The following is a 21,774-nucleotide window of genomic DNA, read 5'->3' as shown; positions in this document are numbered from 1 at the left end:
ACTAAATTAATGCTCTTTTAAATATTTTCTACATTCACTAAACATGTTTCATGAACATTTCTATTAAACATGGACCATTGTTCATTTAAAAAGGCTTTTTATGCTATTGTATGCACATTTTTTTAAAATGTAACTAATTTAGACATGCAAAATGGGTGCTAGTGTGATGAGAAGTTTGCGCTCGGCTTTGTTTTTGAGAAAACATTTCATTTTAAAACCTTTCTGCAGGCCAGTAGATTATTATTTAGTGTACACATGAGTGGGGTCAAGTTAAACATTTTAGTTTGAATTTTATTTTATACTGTGCATTGTGCTAAATAAATATTTGCACAATTTGTAATTGATTTATTCTTTGAAAATGTTATATTAATTTATGCAATTGCAATGCCTTGATTTTAGTAAAGTTTGTACACAGTCATAGCCATAAATGCAATGATACTAATAATTGGCATAATTTCTTTCGGTGTTTCGGTTTTCGGTTTTCGGCCTTGGTTTCCTCTTTTTCGGTTTCGGCCAAGAATTTTTATTTCGGTGCATCCCTACTGTGAATATAATTTTTTGTTGTGTATCATTTGATACATTAGGCTTTTATTGCTCAAATAGTCTAATATAGTGAACATATGGAGAGAAAACAGCTCAAACAAGAGCAAAAATATATAATTTGTTGCTGATATTTATATTGACAAAAAGATGAAATTCTTATGCTTGTGATGTAAATCAATGAGATCTTTATAACATGCATATAAATATCAGTCATCACTGTATATCTGGAAATAATGTGATCATGATTTATGATCAAAGCTCTAATTTTAAGACACGGAATGCTATGAAATAAAATGAGTGAGAGATGAACGAATAAACCTTACTCAAAAGCCTGATGATCATATTTAACTATCATGATTTGTTTTTTTAATGATGTATTGATAATCAAGTAAGCCGAAGTTTCTTTAAGTGTTCATTAAGTGTTCATTAAGTCCATTAAGTGTTCATATTGAAATAATATTAACGATATCAAAGGTATTATTTCATTTATTTAATAAAAATCACTAAAGATTTCACAACAAAAAGACACATGAGCTAAAAATTATACTTAAAGGCCTTTTGCCTGCTAAACAAAAGTTTAAACTATCAATCAGACGACAGAAGGAATGTAGTAGATTGTGTGCAACAGGTTTTACAGCAAAGCTTTGATCATTTATAGGCCTTAGTGGATGCACTGGGCTTTATAGGGTTAAATGTAAATTTTTCCGGTCTGCAATTCCAGGTCCGCACCCTCGCCAGTGCGGGCGGTCCGGATAACCTGGTCATGTTGGACCCAGCCAAGTATAAATCTCGCCCACGCCACCTGGAGCCGGCTGGAGACGGGTCGAGCTCGCACCCGAAGTGGCAGATCGGGGAGCAGGAGTTTGAGGCCTTGATGAGGATGCTGGATAATCTGGTAAGCGAGAGAACAAACTCTGTTATTACTTATCATTTTTTTGTTCATTTATTTATTTTTCTTTGGTCTCTCTCTACACAGGGCTACAGGACTGGTTACCCGTACCGTTGCCCGGCACTGCGTGATAAAGCTAAAAAGTACAGTGACGTTGAGATTCCCGCTTCAGCCACGGGCTACTCATACGCCGAGGACAGTGACTCGGGTGCGCGCTCCCCGTTAAAGCACAGCTTTCAGCGGCAGCAGCGGGACAAGACTCGCTGGCTAGCCGCCGCGCGGCCCGACGAGTCGGCGGAGGAAGGGCAGGACGGCAGCGGTAGCCCCAAGGCGAAGACTAAGGTGTGGACGAACATAACACACGATCACGTGAAACCCTTGCTGCAGTCTCTCTCGTCCGGTGTCTGCGTGCCAAGCTGTATTACCAACTGCTTGGTCTGTGCCAACCTTATTGTTCATAGTTTAGAAACGTACTGCTACTGAGCTAGAGAGGGCGGCTGGTTAGCACCCCGACACCAGGGCAAAAAAAAAACAAAAACCTTAATCATACCCAAGTGGTTTTGGGTGTGGATGCCTTTTTCCTCAAGTAAAATGTTTGACAACCAAAGAAAATTGTCCTTTAGACTTGTTTTGTCCTGTAAATATATATATATATATTTTTTTTTTCTCGGCTGACTTCTTAAGGCAAGGCACTACAGGTGAATAGGGAAAAAAACATTATCATAGCACACCGTATAAAAAAAATTGTGTTACAAGTTTTTTTAATCTTTACCATATGCAAATGAGGCATATTCAAATAAATATACACTGATTTGCATACATTTCTAGAATAGAAATATGGATAAAGCCATGGGGAAAATTCTTGTTTCATTGACGTATTATAGTCAAAGTTTTACATTTATTTCTGTTTTTATCCCTCCTTAAATCAGAAAATACTGTCAACGGCCAGAAAAAATAATTTGCACCAATTATACGTATATTAACAAAGCGTAAATCCTTCAGAAAACAGATAGTAATCGACTTATAGCCCGTAACGATATGTAGTGTAATTGAAATCTAAAGATCTAAATAGAGGAAGATAATAAACATTTTTTTAGGATGAATGCTTTCCACTAGTTTGAAACACTTTATGGAAAGCTAAATAGGCCAAAATCTCAAAACTGATGAGAATTTATTTTTTTATTTTTCTTGTAGTTCTTGTCTTAAGATTCTCACTGGGTTTAATTACTTGGTCCAGATTGCATTTCTTTAACTTATTAACTAACCTATTAACCTGTTCTAGCTTTCTAGCTCTTGCTTTCTCTGATTTCTCTCTAAGCTAGTCCTAATGTCAATCACAGTGTCAGGCTCCTCCCCCTCTCTCACGATTGGTCGAAAGGGTGTCAGGGTTCTCTCCGGCTGCTCAGTGCATGCTGTGTTGCATGATTGATCAGATGCATTGTGGGTCTTCTCCTGGGGGACCAGGAGGGTGTGGCATGTGCTCAAAGTGGGTGTGGCCAATCCTTACTGTTGCTTTGGATTTTCCTCCCGTTTCTGTTGTTGTTTGTTTCATTTATTGCTTTATTTCGCACCTCTTGTATTGTTTGTGTTTTAATGGAGCCGTTACTCCACATGAACGGTTTCCTCGGAGCAAACCAAGTTACTATCGCAGGAAGCCTTGAAGAGAGCCATTTGAGTGGATAATGTACTTGCTGTGCACTTTGATGCAGTGATGAATATAGTATGATTAGATTTATAGTATGATCATTCATTAATGCTCTTTAGATAAAAGCCCATCACATTGGAAAGCTTTGGAGTGAACTAATGGATGAATCTCACAAAAAAATTGTCATGTTTCATCTAAAAATAATATAACAGAAATTCTACTTTGCATAGAGCAACTTTTTTTAGGACCGTTAAGATTTCGTTTTTCCATTTTGACAATATTGTAATGACACATAAGCCCTGTGTTGTATTTTAGCAGGCTACTAATGTGTGCTTCATTGCCATGAATATAATGTTATAATTTCAATAATCTAATATCTTTAAGTTATACCTTTTTAAAAAATGCTTTACTGATATTAAAAGATTTTAATGGAAGCTAGATATAGATTTTTTAAATTTAAGATAATATCTATAAAAATATTAAATATTTTTTCTTTTCATATTTTTGCTGCTTTTACCATATTTATTCAATCTGGCATAGATTACTAACAAATCTTTTAGTGTGTAGGTGAACTCAAAACAAACCCCTCATATTTCAGCTAGACTTCAAATGAAAATGCTTCCTAGAAAATACCAATATTTTTTTAAGGCAATCAAGCAATATCAGAGAAAATCAGGTGTTTGCCACAAACTCTGTGGGAGAAAAAGCTCGGCTGCTTATAGTTCTGGAGTTTGGCTTGCTGTTTGATGACTCCATGTTCTTTCCTTAAACCGCTTAAAAACGTTTGTGTTGGCTTTTTAATTCCTCTTTTCATTTTTTTATCAGTTTCCTTCTCTTCTTTCTGAATTGGATTTATCTTTTCCTAAACTTTTCCTGCGCATGAGTGTATTAACTTTTCAAATTTCAAAATCATCCAAAAAAAGAAAGGAAAAATCATTGGTTCATGAGTGGTTGTTAACTCTCCGAACGATTGTCTCTAGTTGGGGGAGAGCGTGTTGTGTTGTGGGGCTCTAAACGTGATCAGTGAGTATTTCATGTTTACGTGTTCATCCCATGTGCCCCGTTTCTCCAGCGCCCATACGGAAACCCTTCCTCATGACTTGAGCAAGTAACTCATTGGCTACTCATGCTATTCTTACCCAGGCCAAAGGCTAACTATCTTTGCTTCAGAAATAATTAGTACTCGCTCTTCATCTTTATTTGAATCCATGTATCAGAGCTTTTGGAGTACACCTCTGAAACTTCATAAACTGAAGTTCATTTTGTATGTTTTAAGAAAAGTTGGGCGTAATTCTGTCCTTCAGAACCTCACTGAGTGTGTGTGTGTGTGTGTGTGTCTGGGTGTTTGTGCGAATATAGCCGCTTTCCGACCGGAGGGACTTTTGCAGTTCCTAGAAGCTAACGTTCCTATAACCCTTTTTTTCTTGTGTTCCGACCGGACTAAATTGGGGATTTTTTAGTTCCTCAGACCGTAGTTCCTATAACTCTTTCAGTACCTAGTCTAGAGCGAGGACTTTTTTAGTTCCCTTTCCCTAGGTCTACGTTGATTGGTTCAACTTATCAGTCATGCCCACTGTCAACACCGAACTTGTAGCGCGCTGTCTGCCATACGCCGTGTGTTTTTTGCAAAACATTACAACGAGGATTAAGACAAACATAACGCATTCAACCAGCTGATTGCTAATGCTAGCTAAATTTACCCGTTGTTTTGTTTGCCTCCTGCGCTCTGCTCTTTTATCTTCTTCCATCATATTACTTAATATCATATTACGCTGGAGCCTTCGTCTTGTGTTTTTCTGTACAGAACTCAAGCATAATCTTTAAACGCCGCCGTTCGTTCTCCGTTATTAAGGTCCCGGCAAGGCAGAACAGGAACATTGCAATCGGTCTTTTTATTTTTATTTTATTTTTATAAGAACAATCTTAGTACAGACATTTATGTATACAGCAAAATTAACATACAAATTATATATTACAAAGTCTTTCATACTGGGGGGGGGGGGGGGTATTGTAAACTTATATAAAGATATTATAACATTTGCATATTTCAATGTTTTAAACGCTTTTTGCTTCATAGAAAATCGGAGTGAATCAATATAAACCTAAATTTCTTTCCTAAATAAAATAAAATTAGGCTTTTTACAGGAGAATTTGCATTTATGAACATACAATTTTGCCATTAAAAGAATGACATTAATTAAATAATTCTGATTGTGCTTAAATGCTGGTTTGTCGTTGTTGTATGTGGCCGCGCTACGTCTAGTGATGACGCTTTAAAGACCGTCGCCGTGCTTGCGTTACCCCCTCCTACCAGTTCCTATGGCCAGTTGGCCAGTGCGAACGCAAGCAGCAAAACCGAGTTTGGGGGAAAGTAGTTCTTAGAACTGTTTAGAAGTGGACAGTTCCTATTAACTAACTACTTGGTCGGAAAGCGGCTTATGTGTCTGTCTGTGTGTCTGTCTGTGCCTGTGTGTGTGTGTGTTGTTCCAGTATCTAAAGGTATTTTCTGGCTGTCCACTCACGCCTCTGTCCACTGCTAAACACACACCAGCTTCTGCCTCCTCACCCCACCCCACACCTGCCTCCCTCGTGGTCCATCACCTTCTTAAATCTTCTGTTTTTCTCTTTGTGTGTGTGTGCTCTTTTCTTTCTTTTTTAGCATTTTCTGTCCTTACTATACGCCCAACGGCAGTATCAATGATGATGAGGGCAACGGCTGCCCCGGCACGGATGTCAAATTTAAGTTTATACGTATTGATTTAGAATCATATTTAATGTGGTGATTGTGTGCTTTAATATTATGTTAAATCGATATCATTTGAAAAGTTAATTCTTACTGATTAATTGTTTTATGAGCAGAGGATTAGAGGAATGTGACATTTGGAATTTTTAGAATTCTTGTGACGACCACAGAGTTCCCAGTTTTCCCAAAGCAAACTGTACATCATCATTGGTTCGTTGCTCAGTGGACAATTATAATTTGACCAATAATGTTTCAGATCTGCTTTGTGTTTATTTCGTATTGTTTGAGAGGCATGATTAAATTTTTTTGTTAAATATTTAATTTGGGTGATTTTTTTTTTTTTCTTTTGTTTTGGTTTATTTGAATGGCTGTGCTTTGATCATTTCAGTGGACTAAGGAGGAGGGTCTCAAACAGGGTGCTGTGGCCAATCAGTTTGTCCCCATGAACACCAACCCCAAAGAGGTCCAAGAGATGCGCAACAAGGTCTGAACCTTTTACCCATGTAGATTTAAGACATTTCAGTGAGGAGGATGCAAACACTTCTAGATCTTGTAAATGTCCTGTGTAGGGTTTGGAATCGAAAAACGATTCCATTTCTGGAATCGGATACTTGTTATAAAATTGAAATTTCAATTCCTTTGTGAGTATTTCAAGATGACTTTAAACCATTTAAGCGTGAGACGACTCTCACGCTGGTTTCTGTGGTGCAGGCGTGTGTAACTATATTGGGCTGCTCTTAAAGTGACAGTAGCCTAATACTCCTGCTGCCATCTCTATAAAAACACAAATCAAACAACACAAGACAAAGAGAAAATTCACTCGTTCTTGACTGAATTACTTTAGTAACTATATTTTTAATGTTATTTTTTTTTAAAGCACAGTGTTATTTCACATTTGAGTACTTAAAACACTGTTTATTTTAATCGTATCTTTGTTCAGTTGTATCCATGTTGTAATCGCTCATTTTTATTTGTTAGTGTTTACTTGTCTTTAATAATGCTTGAAATTTATATTAGTTTGGCTAGTTGTTTCAGGCTTGGTATTTTTAAACCACTGACAAAGTGTTCTTTGACCTTTTTGTTTTTCTGTCATGATATTCAACTACAATTAAATGTTTGTCAGACCAAATGTGAATGATATCTAAGGTTTTTCTTTCCTTATTGGAATCGAAAAGCAGAATTAAAATAAGAATCGGAATCGTTAAACTTTTAACGATACCCGATCCTAGTCCTGGGACGATTTTGTGGTGATTTCGTGTTAACAGTGACTTTTCTTTCGACAGATCCGTGACCAGAATCTGCAGGACAAAAAGACGGCAGGTCCTCAATCTCAGGTGCTCACAGGCTCCATGGTGGACCGTTCGTTCGTCCAGGTGAGTCTCTCGCACATCAGTTCCTCCCACCGGATCCAACATATTCTGTTCCCAACGTTATTTCCGTGTGTGTAACCGTTTAATTGTGTCTTTTGACCCCAGAGAGTGACTATATGGCACGTAAGTAAACCACGCGACCAACAAGCCAGAGCTGTGTCCATTTTCTTTTGGTTTGATTGGTTTGCAGTGCCATGTTTGCCCTTTTTCTTTCATTTTGTTTGATTCATTGACTAATAGAAACTCTACAGGATGATACTGTTGTAACACATGCAATAATAATAATTCTGCACGTCTCACACGACGTTTGCCGTGCTGAGCTGCTAATCTAGACCACTTCATTTATTAGTCCGGTCTGTATACTGTACTATTTTTTTTTAATTATTTTATATTAATAATTATATTCCCATTATTATATATTTTATTTTACTACAAGATAATAAATCAAATTAATTTATTGGTAATTCCTTTTTTTTCTTTCCTTTGGAAGCTTTTTAGAAATTTTCATTTTTAAATAGTCTTCTTTTAATACATTTAATGATAAAAAACACCACTGTCTGACATGCTGATATGCTTTAGCATCTCATATTAACTAACGATACACAATACGATATCTGACTTCAGCTCACTGTTTTAACGGAAGCATAAACCAATACTTAACAACACCAGAGTTCATGTTAAATCTGTCTTGGATGATTTAAACGTTTATGGAGGTTTCATTTTTACCCCCATAAACCTATGGATGAGCTCTAAATATATACGTATAACACTTTAAAAGAGAAATTTCAGATGCCGAAGTGTGTTTTTGCCACTAGCCATCTGATCATTCATCTAAACAAGTGCAGCAACACTAATCCAAACCAGAAATCTCCAGGCCTCTGAATATGGTTTCTGCTGAACGCATATATTGTACATTTATATATTTGTATTTATTTCTCCTGACCAGTCACATGGTCAGCAGTCGCAGCAGTATGAATCTGTGTGTGGTTTGACTAGCACACATCACATGTTTGGTTTCTGGTGTTGCAGTGCATGACTCTGAGCCATGAAATCACGTCCAGCCTGCCCATACGCTTCTTTAGGAAATGCTTTCTGCATGTCGTGTGTGTGTGTGTGCTTGAGCGTGCGTGTGTGTGCTTAAGCGTGTGTGTAAATAATAATAAACAAATTGCAACCATAGATAAAAACAATAGAACAAAAACCAATGAAAGAAGCTATGGGAAATTAACTATTCAGGTACAGACATTGAATAATCAAATGTAAAATAATACTATTAATTATATAAATCTTATTTAATTTATACAGTTAAGACTATGCAGTTTATCTTTGTTAAAGCTATAAAAGTATTTCTCTTTTGTTTATTGATTAACTTTGGCGACACAAACAGTTGTGGGTATATTGGGCTGCTGTCTCTTTAAGACGAATGCACGCATCATATACCATGCATACTTTTTCTTTCTCTGTTTACAACTCATAACCGACTGCTTTACAAGGAAACTCGTTGAGATGGGAATTTTAGCTTAAATTGTCTGTTCAAGCACAAATAAATAAATGAAAAGGGAAGGGGTCAGGTGTTCACGAACTTCACTTGCTGTCTGTGTGCGCACACAAAACTCCCAGTCTTTTTGCACTTGATGTTTGTACCGACAGGACTTAAAAACACATGAAAATGGTAAACTGTCACTCTATGACGGCTAAACTTTGCAATTAATCCGCGAATCACAAGCGTTATGGACTGGGGAGCAGCTGGCCTGATCAACAACGAAGTTCAAACCCTAAACTACAACTATTGGGGATGCGCACATCGCCATATCAATGCTAAAACAATACATTGTGCAGCCCTACTTGAGCGTGTGTGTATGTTCTTGAGTGCGTGTGTGCGCTTGAGCGAGTGTGTGAGCTAGAGATTGCAATGTGTCAAGGAATGTCCTCACAAAAATAGATGTACAAGAATGTGTGATCTGCTTGTGTGCGTTGGTTCTGGATTGCCTCATTTGTGTGTGTGTGTGTGTGTGTGGTGTCGGTATTTGTACTGGGCTTGTGCACTGCTCACCAGCTCTACTGTTTCAGGACGCTCCACTCTCTGACTGTACGGACTCTATTGATGGCATTGACGCTTCAGAGAGCTTTAGTCCTTCTAGGTCTATTCGAAAGGTACATCCTGCGATAATACTATAATGTTTGATAACATCGAACCACACACAGTTTCAATACTCTTTCGCTTTACATTGAGGGAAAAGAGTAACACTCAGGGCCTTTTGAGTCTGCACTGATGAACTCAAAACCAATGTCAGATGTGTATTGATGCTAATTGTGGCAGATTAATTTGACACAAACAAGGCAGTGAGGATCCAAAAGTACATCCCATATTATACCTTCAGGTCACATTTTCCCATTTGTTTAGTCATGTAGTTTTTGTGTTTAACTTGATATTTGTGAAGAGATGTATTTGAAATGTTTTACTAGCTGCAGGAGAAATAAATGTGTACTTTTATCCCTCACAGCCTGGTTTTTGTTTGTTGCAATACTTATGTTGCATCCTTTGATTAACGTCTTAACTGGGATTTGAGTTTCAACAATAATAAGACTTTTATAATAAAAGGTGAATACCAATGTAAGTGGGATACTTGAGCTTTATCTTTTTATCATTTATAGTTTTTCATTACAAAAAGACAGCATCTAGTTCAACTTAAAGTCCCCGTGAACCGGAAGTTGCAAACGACTTTTCTCCAGTGTTGTGACGTATTTCCGAGAGAAACGGAATACTAAATGAGGCAAAATAGTGGGCGTGGCTTTTTTTTACAACTAGCACCTGATTGGATCTAGAAAAATGGGTGTTTCATTCTGAAATGGAGGATGACGCAAGTTTACACACACTGTCAATCAATGCTCGCTCGGCGCTCGCAAACACACAGCAGCTGTCAGTTGGAGGGGTGTGGTTATGGACGTTAGGGCAGCGGTTCTCAAACTGGGGGCCGTGGCCACTAGATGGCGCTAGGGGGGCCGCAAAGAAATTCTAGAATATGAAATTTTTTTAAAAACATTATTTTACCTGTATGTAAGTTTGGATTGTCCTATGTGAAATCTGCATTGCATGATTTCTTTTATATTGTAAAACTTGTATAAAATTGTATGTCTTCTATATTGAAAAAGTATTTCTTTAAGTAGAGTAGAATTTTTTTTTGTTTCTTGCTGAAAAAACAGATTGCTGTTCAAACTTGAGCCACTGTCATTTACTACCTAAAATGTAAGAAGTTTAATGCACTTTTTTACAATCAGCAAATTAATTTTTCAGTGTTCATCTTTTACTATGAACATCACAAATGTTCAGTATTCAATACTTTTGTTGCACTTTTCAGACAATATTACTGTTAACTGTCAAAACCATTTTTTATAAAAAATTGTTATATTTAATGAAATGTACAATTTAATTAATTTCGCATATTCAAAGACATAAAGCTACAAACAGAACTGTTGTTCCAGCATTGTACAAATTCATTTGTTTTTGGTACAATCTAAAATTTGTAAGTAAAATTGTACGTTTGAGGATGTTTTCGTTATGAGTTTTCTTTTGGGGGGCCACAAAAGGATTCACCCTACACAAGGGGGCCTCCTCCTGAAAAAGTTTGAGAACCACTGCGTTAGGGAGACACCCAAACCGTAAAGCCTACGTCATCGGGCAAGGTCCTCCAATGCAGAGGGGAGGGGCATTTTCAAAATTTGATTAAAGTTTACAAAGCCCAAAAAAATTTTTGTGTGCATTGACTTGCATGTATGAATTGTTCACCACAAAACGATCAATTTAGGCAAACAAAGTAAGTATGGTCGATTTTGATTTCATGGGGACTTTAAACTCTAATTGGAGACATTTATGAAGACTTTTGGATGCTGAGTGTCCCACTAGTATTCACTCGATTTAATCATTTATAAGAAATTATATTTGGTTGACCTAAATAGTTTTTCCATTGTTGGAAAGATAGGAGTGCTTAAACGGTGTTGTTGTTTTGTCCTCTTTTGGCCCGCAGGGGGAACTAGTGACCGCATCTAAAGCCATCATTGAGAAGGAGTACCAACCGCGGGTCGTCATCAGCAAAACTGGGCCAAACCCCTTCAACAAGTTCACAGACCAGGATCTGGAGGAGTATCGCAAGGAAGTGGAGTTCAAGCAGAAAGTCCCAGAAGGTAAGAACGCTACATATCGCAGAAACTGGATGTCCTGTAATGCTGCTGTGAGTCCTCCTGATGAGTGTCCGCTTATGAGTTGGGACGTCAAGAAGTAAAAAATAACTAAAATGGTTTTGGTCTGGACAAAATGGGCTGTTTCATGTCTTACTCTAGCTTTTTGTTTTTTATACACTTAAGTTCAAAAGCTTGGGGTCTGTAAGGTTCAGAGTCTCTTCTGCTCTCCAAAGCTGCATTAATTTGATCACAATATTAGTGTTTTCAGCATTTTTGGAGTATTTGCACTATTTAAATATGTGAATATATTGTAAAGTGTGATTTTCAGCATCATGACCCCAGACTTCAGTGTCCCATGATTCTTCAGAAATCATTCTTGTATGATGATTTGATGCTCAAGAAACGTATATGTTGCTGTGCTGCTTAATATTTTTGTTGAAACAGTGATGCATTTTATTCATCAAAGAATCAAAAGAACAGCATTTATTTGAAATATAATCTATTGTAACATTATAAACTGTCACTTTTATGCATCAATTTAATGCATCTTTGCTAATAATAGAACTATCAATTTCTCACAAAGATATAAATCTTACTGTCCTCAAACTATTGAACAGTAGTGTGTGTGTGTATATGAAGAGTTCAGATGCAAAAGCCTCTAAATGCCATTTGAAATTTTCTTCTTTAATGATGATTTTTATCAAAGTTGTATATTTAAGTTCAGTAATTTCACTTAAATGACAATTAATAGGTAATTATCATTGCCATTTAAGTGAAATCACTGAACTTAAATATACAAGCTTGATAAAAATGATCATTCTAGAAGAAAATTTCAAATGGCATTTAGAGGCTTTTGCATCTGAACTCTTCATATATATATATATATCTGTTTTGATAAACCCTTTGTAAATTCTTACTTGTAAATGTGGTCTAAAAGAATGAATTGATGTGCTCATGCTTTAAAAAAAATGTTTTTAAATAAGTAATGTTGTCTGAAAAAACATCTACCTCTTTTGTTGACCAACTCAGCAGCGCAAAGTTAAGGAATTATAGCAATCGCATTTTACCCTGCATGTGAATCCTGCAGCCCAACAGTGCCCCCGCAGGTCAGGAGAGAAACTGTTGTATTGCATTTAGCACAGGTGGAGGAGTCGGGCCCGGACATCCCACAGGAGGATCCAAGGGCCACCGCAGCCCCGCCACCCTCCATAATCCCCAGCCGCGGCACTGAATCTGGGGGCCCGTCGGGTAACGACACCCCGGCGGATCCTCCAGGATCCCCTCAAAAGGAGTTTCACTTTGCGGTTCTGAAGGCTCTGGGCTGTGAGCCGGAGCGAGACGGGACGCCTGCAGGTACCCCTGCATCTGCCTGAGGAGGACCTCTCTTTCTGGGGTGTATTCTGACTTTGCTGGGCTCTTTCTTTCTATCTGTCTCTTGCTGTCCCCTGGTTTCAAACCTTGGTGATCCGACATGCCTTGTTCTCGCCCCAGCCTGTGTCCCATAAACACCGTCCTGGATCTGTGAATCAAGACCCTCGTCACCTCTTCCACTCTTAATCCTGGACTGAAATCACCTGCGGGCTTCTCGCTGTCCTCTCCACTGGGATTTGCTCGTCTGCTTGTTGGGGTTTTATTTGGATTTTCTTGTACTAATAAACCTGGCTGTGGTGTCTCTGAATCTGAACTGAGATTTGACTAAATGTGGATGTGCTGATGGTGAAAATCCTCCTTATGTCCTGTTTCTTGGTTCTTCAGCATTTGTTTGTTTATTTTTGTTTTTTCCAGTGTTTTTCCTTTTTGCTTTTTAAAGCAGATGGATTTTGCTGTTATAATAGCATATATGCATTTGGAAAGAATCAAATACTAAATAGTTTGTATCATTAATATACAGTTTATTAATATTTTGAATTAGGTTTATATATATATATATATATATATATATGTGTGTGTGTGTGTGTGTGTGTGTGTGTGTGTATTAATATATATGTGTGTGTGTGTATATATATATATATATATATATATATATATATATGTCTGTGTGTGTGTGTGTATATATATATATATATATATATAATACATTATCATTTTGAATGTAGTTGTTTTTTACTATACATTTTAATTCTAATTAAACTTTTAGTACTTTTTTGTATTTGTTTTTTTAGTGAACTGTTTTTATTAATATTTTAAATTAGTGTTTATTTTTTGTTATCCATTTTCATGATTTAGTACTATAATATACTTGGATAATAAAAACCTAATAAAAATTATAGAGACTATAGATATAAAAAAAACAACCTAAAACCTTTTAATCTATAATTATTATTTATATTTTAGTTTGAATTATTTTAGTATATCAGCTTAAATTAAACAGCAAGATGAAAACACGAAATATGTAAAAAGAGAAAATGTCTTATGGTTTAAGTTTTAGTTTACGATGATTGAGTCAGACATTATCAGACTTGCATGGATTATCTGCTGAAATATTTTGGCAGTTTTTATAATCTTGTCTACCAAGTTTGTTCGTTTTACCATATTTACTTGTATATTATCCATCAATCAATGTGGAAAAAATGTTGGATTTGTTTTTTTTTGTAGCATGTCACTTGATATTTTTGCAGTGTCAGATCTGTGGTTTTGGCTTCCTGATGAAGACGACTGTAATAATGTGTGTGCTGTTTGTAGGTCAGACAGCAGAGGTTGAAGATGGTCCAGTTCCCAGCAGCACCTGCACCCCCCCGAAATCACCTGTGCGTGTGGAGGAAGGTACGTCTGTCCGCTCACACAGGCTCTCTCTCAGCATGAGCTGTGCCAGCTGGCCAATGTCTGTCTGTACGTTTGTTAATTAACATTTTTAGGCATTTATTGCTGTTTGTAATAACAGACCAAAGGGCATCATTAATGTTTGGTTCATTTACCCCCCACAACTTAAAGTAAAAAATAAACCGGCCTGACACTTTTAGTTTGGTTTTTTGAACAGTTGACATCTGATTTAAATCCGTTTTAATGGAGGATTAATGATAAAATCATGAACAAAGTCTTTATTTTTCCAATTATTTTATTTCACACTTTTGGACTTTTCAGGTAGCTAAGCCTTATCTTGTATTATTTTAGTTATATTTAGTTTTTATTTTACCCTCTTGGTCTTTATTACAATGGATTACACCCATGTCATCAAAATATGAGCTCTTGTATTAAGATTACGTAAATAAACATTGCTTTATAGCGTTTATTTATAGGATGCGGCAAAATTTTCACCTTTTTGACTTTGACACCAATAGATGATAATTAATTTATGAACAATAAGCCGATGTTAAAAATAACTTTAAATGTAAAATAACTTTTTTACATTTTATGCAAGCATGTTTTATTGACAAAGTTTTATTTGTAACCAGTTATATTTCTATAGCTTTTTTATGTTAAATTTAGTTCAATTTAAAAATTGTTAATTTTATGATGTGCTTTTGTCTTTAAAAAAACCAAAATAATATTTATAATAATTTAATTTATTTAAATAAAATCAAATCTGTTTCATTTATTTTTTATTTCAGTAATAGTTTTAAAATTTTCTGTTTATTGCCAGCAACATTTCAAATTTTTCAACTAATATTTTAATTTTATAATTTCAGCTTTATTTCAATTAACAGACATTTTTAATAGTTTTTATTTTAGTAAATGATATTATCCCTGAATTGCAACTCATTCTCATTATGATACAGTCATTAGTAAATCATTTCTATCTAGTAAAGTATTTTAGGGCCTGGATGTCAAAATGAACCTCAGATTCGTATAATCTCACAGTCACGAGCTGTAATGCAGCAGAACGCCCCACTGAGATATTAACCCAGATCCTGTCTCTTTAAACTCAGGTGTAATCCGACATGAGAAATGTCTTGTAAATCACCCGTCTTAAATGTTCTCACTCACCCTTCATGCTCATTTCTCCGGGGTCTTTAAGAATGGCTCGGCAACCATTCTTTACTTCTGGTGGCCTGTGTGTCTCTTTACGGTTTCTGTTAATTTCTTTTTAATTTAACCCGGTGGCTGTGATTTTGATCTGCATAGACATTCTCTCTCTACTTGTGCTTTTTCTTCTTCGTGGCTGCGTCACAATCAGGAGATGGAAATGCAAAAGAGTACCTGTTACCATAGTAAGTACCTCACCTCCCCCGCTTGAGTTTGCTGCACGGCTTCACTGGATCTCACTCCTCCGCTGTCTAACTCATCTCCCTGTCCTCTGCCTCTGGTTTGTTGTGAGGGATGATTTGCGCCGCTCCAGTCAGTCGTACGCCAGATTACGGAAGTCAAATGGGTTGCAAATGGCATTTGAAATAAAACGAATCTGCATTTGTAACGCATTTATCTTTAATGTGACCCATTTTATCCATCAGGATTTGAGTGGGTTGAAACCTGTTAGACTTTGACATATACTGCCCTACAAAGCAAAAAGGCAGTAACTACGCAGAGTGCAGAACTGAGAAAAATGACTTTTGCTAGGGCTTTTTGCAGTTACTGTACAAACGACTACCATTTTTATCTAAAACGACACGCATTTAAGATAAGATGTTTTGTCATATAACAAAGGATGCCTTGAATGTCATGAAAATTGTAATAATTAATGCTTTATCAAAACTGCAGTTACTGCCTTTTTGCTTTGTAGGGCAGTATACATTTCCTGCATTTATTCATTTTAATGAAAGATTTTGAAGTGCCCCTATGCTATTCCTAATTTTGGTTTAAAGGTCTCCTACAATACATCCATCTAAGGTAAAAAATATATTTTGAAAACGTTTTCTCATAATATATATATTGCATATCCCCTCATTTCGTAATGAGTCTGAGAAACCGATTCGTCCGTACACTAAGTCTCTCTAAAACCCCGCCTTTCTGAGAGCTGCTCTGCTCTGATTGGTCAGAAACCCAATGCTCATTAGCATATCTGACTCTCAGCACGTGATACACGAACGGTAACGATGTCGTGGGTTTTACCATATCAAAAGTGGATTTGCTTTGTCAGCAGAAAACAGCGTCTTCTCGACACGAACAACACGAACTAAACTCTCCCAGTCTCAGATACACTAGTGTTTGAGGGCGGAGCTAAGAGACGTTGTTCAGCCAATCAAAACCATAGGCTTGCATTATGCAAATTTGTAACAGGAAGTGACTTCGGAATTATTGACTACTCATTTCAACACTTCAGAATCGATTTTGTTCTTTTAGGAGACGATAACTTTATCTGCACCTGCTCTTTAAAACTTTGCAAATCTTTTTCAATCACTAACAGCTTTATTATACAATATTCGATAAAGCATAATAGGGGCACTTTAAATAAAAACAAGTGAACCTCGGCTCTTAGACTATGACGTGATTTATTAGTTTGACTTTTCCTCGCTTTCCTTTATCTTATTATTGTTATTATTATTGTAGATGTAATTTTAAAGGTAAAAACCCCTGACGGATGATGTGATTTCAGGAAATGATGTTCGAACTGTCTGGAGTGCGGCGAGATCATGCTATAGCAACAAATCTTTCCCTAGAAACTTCTACACTCCTTTCCTACAAATTTTCCTCTTTTAACCTTTATAACAATAGCAAAGTTCTTTAATATGCCAATCCAGTATTGCTTTAGCAGAACAGGTAATGTATGAATATTACGCTTCTGGTGTGAATAATGTCTTCAATATCTCTTCTACTTCTCAGTTTATGACTGTCAGTGAAACGCTGCTCTGTGGTTTAATGCGTGCAGATGGCTATAGAAATCAGATGATAATGAGCGTTACATGCGTGTCTTTATTACTGGTGTTTGTTTGAGAGCTGAAATATCTCTGGAAATATGAATGTGGCGTTTATAAATGTATGTGTTATGTCAGTGTATTTGAGGATCAGAGTGAGTCATGAACTGGATCGCTGCTAGTCTGATGTTTTTGATGGAGACTAAAATAAATGAATAATAGATATTAGGATTTATTGAGTGACAGATATGCAAATTGTAGGACGAGATATGCAGGTTTTACTGTGTTGAGATTAGATCTGCTTTTTATGGTCTTCAATAGTTTGCAGATAGGGATGTTAATGCTTAATGTATGAATAATTTGAAAAATGATTTGATTTAACAATAATTTAATTAAAACGGTTGAATCGGTAAAATCAAAGTAGTGAATTAAAACAAAACCGATATCAATATTACATATTAAATTTAGTTTATCTACATAATTTAAATGAACATATTTATTGTATACAAATGGTGCATGAAACAAAAATTAATGCATGCATACTGTATAGATATATTGAAAATGATTAAAATTGGAATACATTTATTGAGAATATATATATATATATATATATATATATAAAAGTGCTGTAAAATCAATTAATCATATGTAACATAAGTTTAATATATATTAGACCATTTCACAAGATGTAAACAACACTGGTCCAGAAGGACTTCCTGTTTCAGTTTGTAACTGTTTTCTTTATTTCTCATGTAAAGAAAAAATCTTAAAGATGTTTGTTTAACTTTTTGATTCAGTTTTATATGTTCTGTTGGTTGTATTTTATTCCAGCTTTTATGTAGTGTTAAAAAACTGAAACAGGAAGTGCTTCTGGACCAGTGTTGTTTACATCTTGTGAAATGGTCTATATACACACAAATGTATACATGCATACATTGGATCCGATTAATCGTGATTTGTCGATTTAACAGCTCCTTTATATATATATTCTCAATAAATGAGAGTATTACAATTTTAATCATATTTTCCGCATATATGTAAATATATCATGTACACTTGTTTTATAGCATACATTTTTACTATTGCTTTTACTATTTTACTAAATATTTTCATATTTTAAAACGGAGATCCCCATTTTGCAAACTAGGGTTCACTCTGAAATTGGTTGTTCTGTTTGCCCAGTACATCTAGTTTTTGTAGGTAATTGCATCAGGAAGTGTTTGATGATGTAGCAGTTTGCTGATAAAAGCTAAAGAACAGTGTGTGTGTGTCTGGAGATCAGTGTGTGTGTCTGGAGATGAGTGTGGTTTTGCAGCGATTCAACTTTTATGGTCAGTTTCTGAGAAATGCTATTTCCACGCTTCATAAATGAAGAGCCAGAGTGTTGAGCGCTGAATTTCCCCCTGGACGGTTTCCATGCCGTGAGCTGATCGACAAACTCACCGTGACCTTTTCCCTCGTCCTCCACAGAGGCACATCAGGAACAGACGTCTAAAGACGACAGTGACGCCGCCACTTTAAGACAGACACTCCCCGATCTGACCCCCGATGATCCCTTCGAAGCCGCCACCCTCCCCGCAGAAGACCCCGTCCCCGAACAGACTGACTCCGCCCCTCAACAGGAGGGGGAGGAGCCTGTCGCAGGCGATGATGCGGCGGGTGACCATGGCAGCGATGAATCACCAAACAAATCCCCTTCAAAGAAGAAGAAAAAGTTTCGCACCCCGTCTTTCCTGAAGAAAAACAAAAAGAAGTCTGAAACCCAGTGAGGAAGCTTGGCAATACCTTTCTTTAAATCGATTTGTTTTTGTACTGTGTCTGTTCACATTTAGTGCGTCGGTCCTTTTATTACATTTTTATTCTTTTAGCTGTTCTGGCTGAGCGCTCAAGTGCACTTCATGGCAAAAGTGCGGCTTGTTAATAAGCATGATCATCAGTCATCTCTGTTTTTATATAGAAGAAAAATGAATATGAATAACCACTATATAATGTATTGGAATGTATCAAATGTAATAGAGAAAAATGAATTCAAGTTGACGTTCCTCCTGGTGTTACATTAAATTAGACCTTTACTCCTCTGCATGTTTATAGTTTTTCAAATCATGTCTATAAACGCCTGAAAAAACGAATTACCTGGAGTGAAAAGGCCTTATTTAATCAAGCTATTTCACCTGACCAGGTTTACAAGAGTGTAAAACATTTGCTTACATTTGTTTTTGGATGGAAATCGACTCATTGAATAAATTTTTGCAATGGACATGCAGTGCGAGGCATTGAGCGAATCTCACAAAACCTGGTCGAACGTGTTTCTGTCTCGCATTTCTCAACCAAAATCAAATAAATCAATAAAAATATTTGTGTTGGGATTGTGAAATTTTCATAACAAATAATCTAATTCTCATTTAATTCATAATGACAGTGAAAAAAATTGGCCTAAAATCAAGGAGAATTGGAGTCAAAACGTGTGTAATTGCAATGAAAATTGTTATTTTTTTGTAATATTTGGATGTAATGTAAAAGTTTTGTGAGATCCGCCCCACAAAGATGCGTTTCTGTCGCTTTACATGTCGGCGTCTGTAACTGAACACTTTCGTCCTCCTGTGAAGGTTTGTTTTAAAACTGTGACGTTCATCCTGCATTAATATGAATGACACACGTTTGCTTTTTGCTTTTATAAATATATATATTTTGTAGTTATTTTTAGCTGTAGTTTTAGTTTATACGAAGCCGCACATGACGTGGGGACAAAAATATATATATCGACGCCAAGAATGACATACTAATACAACCACTTATTTTAAGTAAATCTTGCTCACAATATAATAATTAGCTCCTATATATATATATATATATATATAGCTCCTATATACATACATATAATGTATGTATGTATGTATATATTAGTTTGTCCGCATGTCATGTTCAGGGCTCCGTAAGTTTCATTCAAAACACGTCAAGTAACTTTGACTATCACTTGTCCTGTGAAGAACATCACTAACTAATCATTATTAAAGTTTCAAACAGCCACTGATGATTATGATGATGCACATGTGTGTGTTCTGGATTGGTTTACAGATGTCTGGTGTGTTTTCACTTACACACAATCCTGCAGTGTGTGTCTTTAGTAACACTGAAATTTTTCACTCAACCAACCTGAATAACCACTGAAACGCGCTTCGAGATGGACGTCTTAATACTGAATCTCACAAAGAAACGTCTGATTCGTATTTCAACCCAAATTTAAAAAAAATTGCATATACAAAATGATCTATCTTTCAAACCCTTAAGATTTGATCCTGTAAACATAACCAGTAGTGCAACATACTTTATGTATACTTACAGGAAAAAAATAGTATATTTGTATTTCAGTAATGACATTTTTGAAGGAAAAACGTGCAAAAAAAAAAGTGTTTTGTTTGAAAGTTGGCATTTTCATATTCGTTCTGTTGGTTTTGAGTTGAATTATGACTTGTATGTTTCTTTGCAGTTTTCCTGAGATTCATCTGTTCTTGAATGAATAACCTGTGAACAATTCTCTTTAACAAATTAAAATGTATAATAATAGGGCAGAAAGGAGTTAAGTACTAACAATGTTTAATTTTGATGGAGCATAATAGGGTCTGGGCTTGTGCAGATCTGGATTCTGGACCGACGTGAACAGCCGTGCAGTTTTACACACTAAACTCTGAGTATCTACGACTAACACACACAACACATGAGTCTCTGAAGTACTGCATGGCATTATGGGCTTCAGCTTGTGTTGTTTGAGCTTCTCTGTTGATGTTCTTCTCAGCCGTTTTATTGATAACATTACTAAGTTTGATGGTTTTATTTGAACTCCTCATTTCCAGTTTCTGTTGAATCTTTAAATGCTGCTTTTCCCAAAAGCAATTGTATGTAATATTTTAAAACCACAAGACTTTTGTTCATGATACTGTTTGTTTTGCAACCATGAATAAAAATCCATCTTTAAAAACAGCCATGATTTGAAGATTTATTTTTTATAAATTACAATACATTGCATATATATACAGTATGTGGGATGCTTTATACCATGCATTTTTTGCATGCTTAAATTCATTTCAATATTTGACTTGCCTAACTTTTAGTAGTTAACTGTTATTAATAATATAATGATACTATTGAAGCTGTAATGCATGTTAATGTGCAAAAGCTATTGTAATGCTTATTTTGAGTATGTTATTAATCATATAATCTATAGTATTCAAACTATAATGGAAGCTTGTTTCTGTCAGCGAATAATAATAAAAAAGGTAAGTGGTAATTAATTAAACCCTGTGGTGAAAATCGAGCTTTTAAAGTTGTTTATGTCTATGTAGTGTGATCGTCAACCAGTGGATCTCTGAGCTGAGTGAGTGGAGGCGGGGCTCATTTACATATTCATAGAACCGCACATTTTAAATGAGGCAAAGGTGTCGACTTACATTCAAGATATTATAAAAACGTTTTAACTATGTAATTTATGAGTTTTAAGGGATAAAATGATTGACTAAAGAGGGAATTGAACTTTTTATCTCACAATGAGTTTACATTTTGTAATTCTGACTTACTAAAAAAGACTGACTTACTCTCCACCTACTGATGAACCCCAAGAGGTGTACCACTATACAGGTGAAACTATTTTTTTTAATATCATACAAAAGTTGTAATTTTGA

General features: G+C 35.9%; 1 protein-coding gene across 10 annotated transcripts in view; it reads left to right on the top strand.

The window, feature by feature from the left end:
* add1 (adducin 1 (alpha)) overlaps positions 1 to 21,076 on the top strand; it is a 43,567-nt gene extending 22,491 nt beyond the window's left edge. The window contains exons 9-19 of one of the 10 annotated variants that reach the window (XM_039664053.2): positions 1,265 to 1,438; positions 1,520 to 1,867; positions 6,209 to 6,304; positions 7,104 to 7,193; positions 7,296 to 7,313; positions 9,261 to 9,344; positions 11,216 to 11,372; positions 12,507 to 12,722; positions 14,052 to 14,132; positions 15,484 to 15,517; positions 18,569 to 18,800. In XM_039664053.2, the coding sequence (XP_039519987.2) occupies positions 1,265 to 1,438; positions 1,520 to 1,867; positions 6,209 to 6,304; positions 7,104 to 7,193; positions 7,296 to 7,313; positions 9,261 to 9,344; positions 11,216 to 11,372; positions 12,507 to 12,722; positions 14,052 to 14,132; positions 15,484 to 15,517; position 18,569 (1,299 nt within the window). In that variant the 3' untranslated portion in view covers positions 18,570 to 18,800. Of the gene's footprint in view, positions 1 to 1,264; positions 1,439 to 1,519; positions 1,868 to 6,208; positions 6,305 to 7,103; positions 7,194 to 7,295; positions 7,314 to 9,260; positions 9,345 to 11,215; positions 11,373 to 12,506; positions 12,723 to 14,051; positions 14,133 to 15,483; positions 15,518 to 18,568 lie in introns of all 10 variants that reach the window. The other 9 variants (XM_039664049.2, XM_039664048.2, XM_089123835.1 and 6 more) reach the window with 9 other exon arrangements.
* The last annotated feature ends 698 nt before the right edge of the window (positions 21,077 to 21,774 follow it).

The sequence above is a fragment of the Pimephales promelas genome, chromosome 19 (assembly GCF_988280905.1).
Source record: "Pimephales promelas chromosome 19, fPimPro1.hap1.1, whole genome shotgun sequence".
NCBI lineage: Eukaryota > Metazoa > Chordata > Actinopteri > Cypriniformes > Leuciscidae > Pimephales > Pimephales promelas.
The sequence above is the reverse complement of the archived record's forward strand: the minus strand, read 5'-3'. Positions and strand labels throughout refer to the sequence as shown.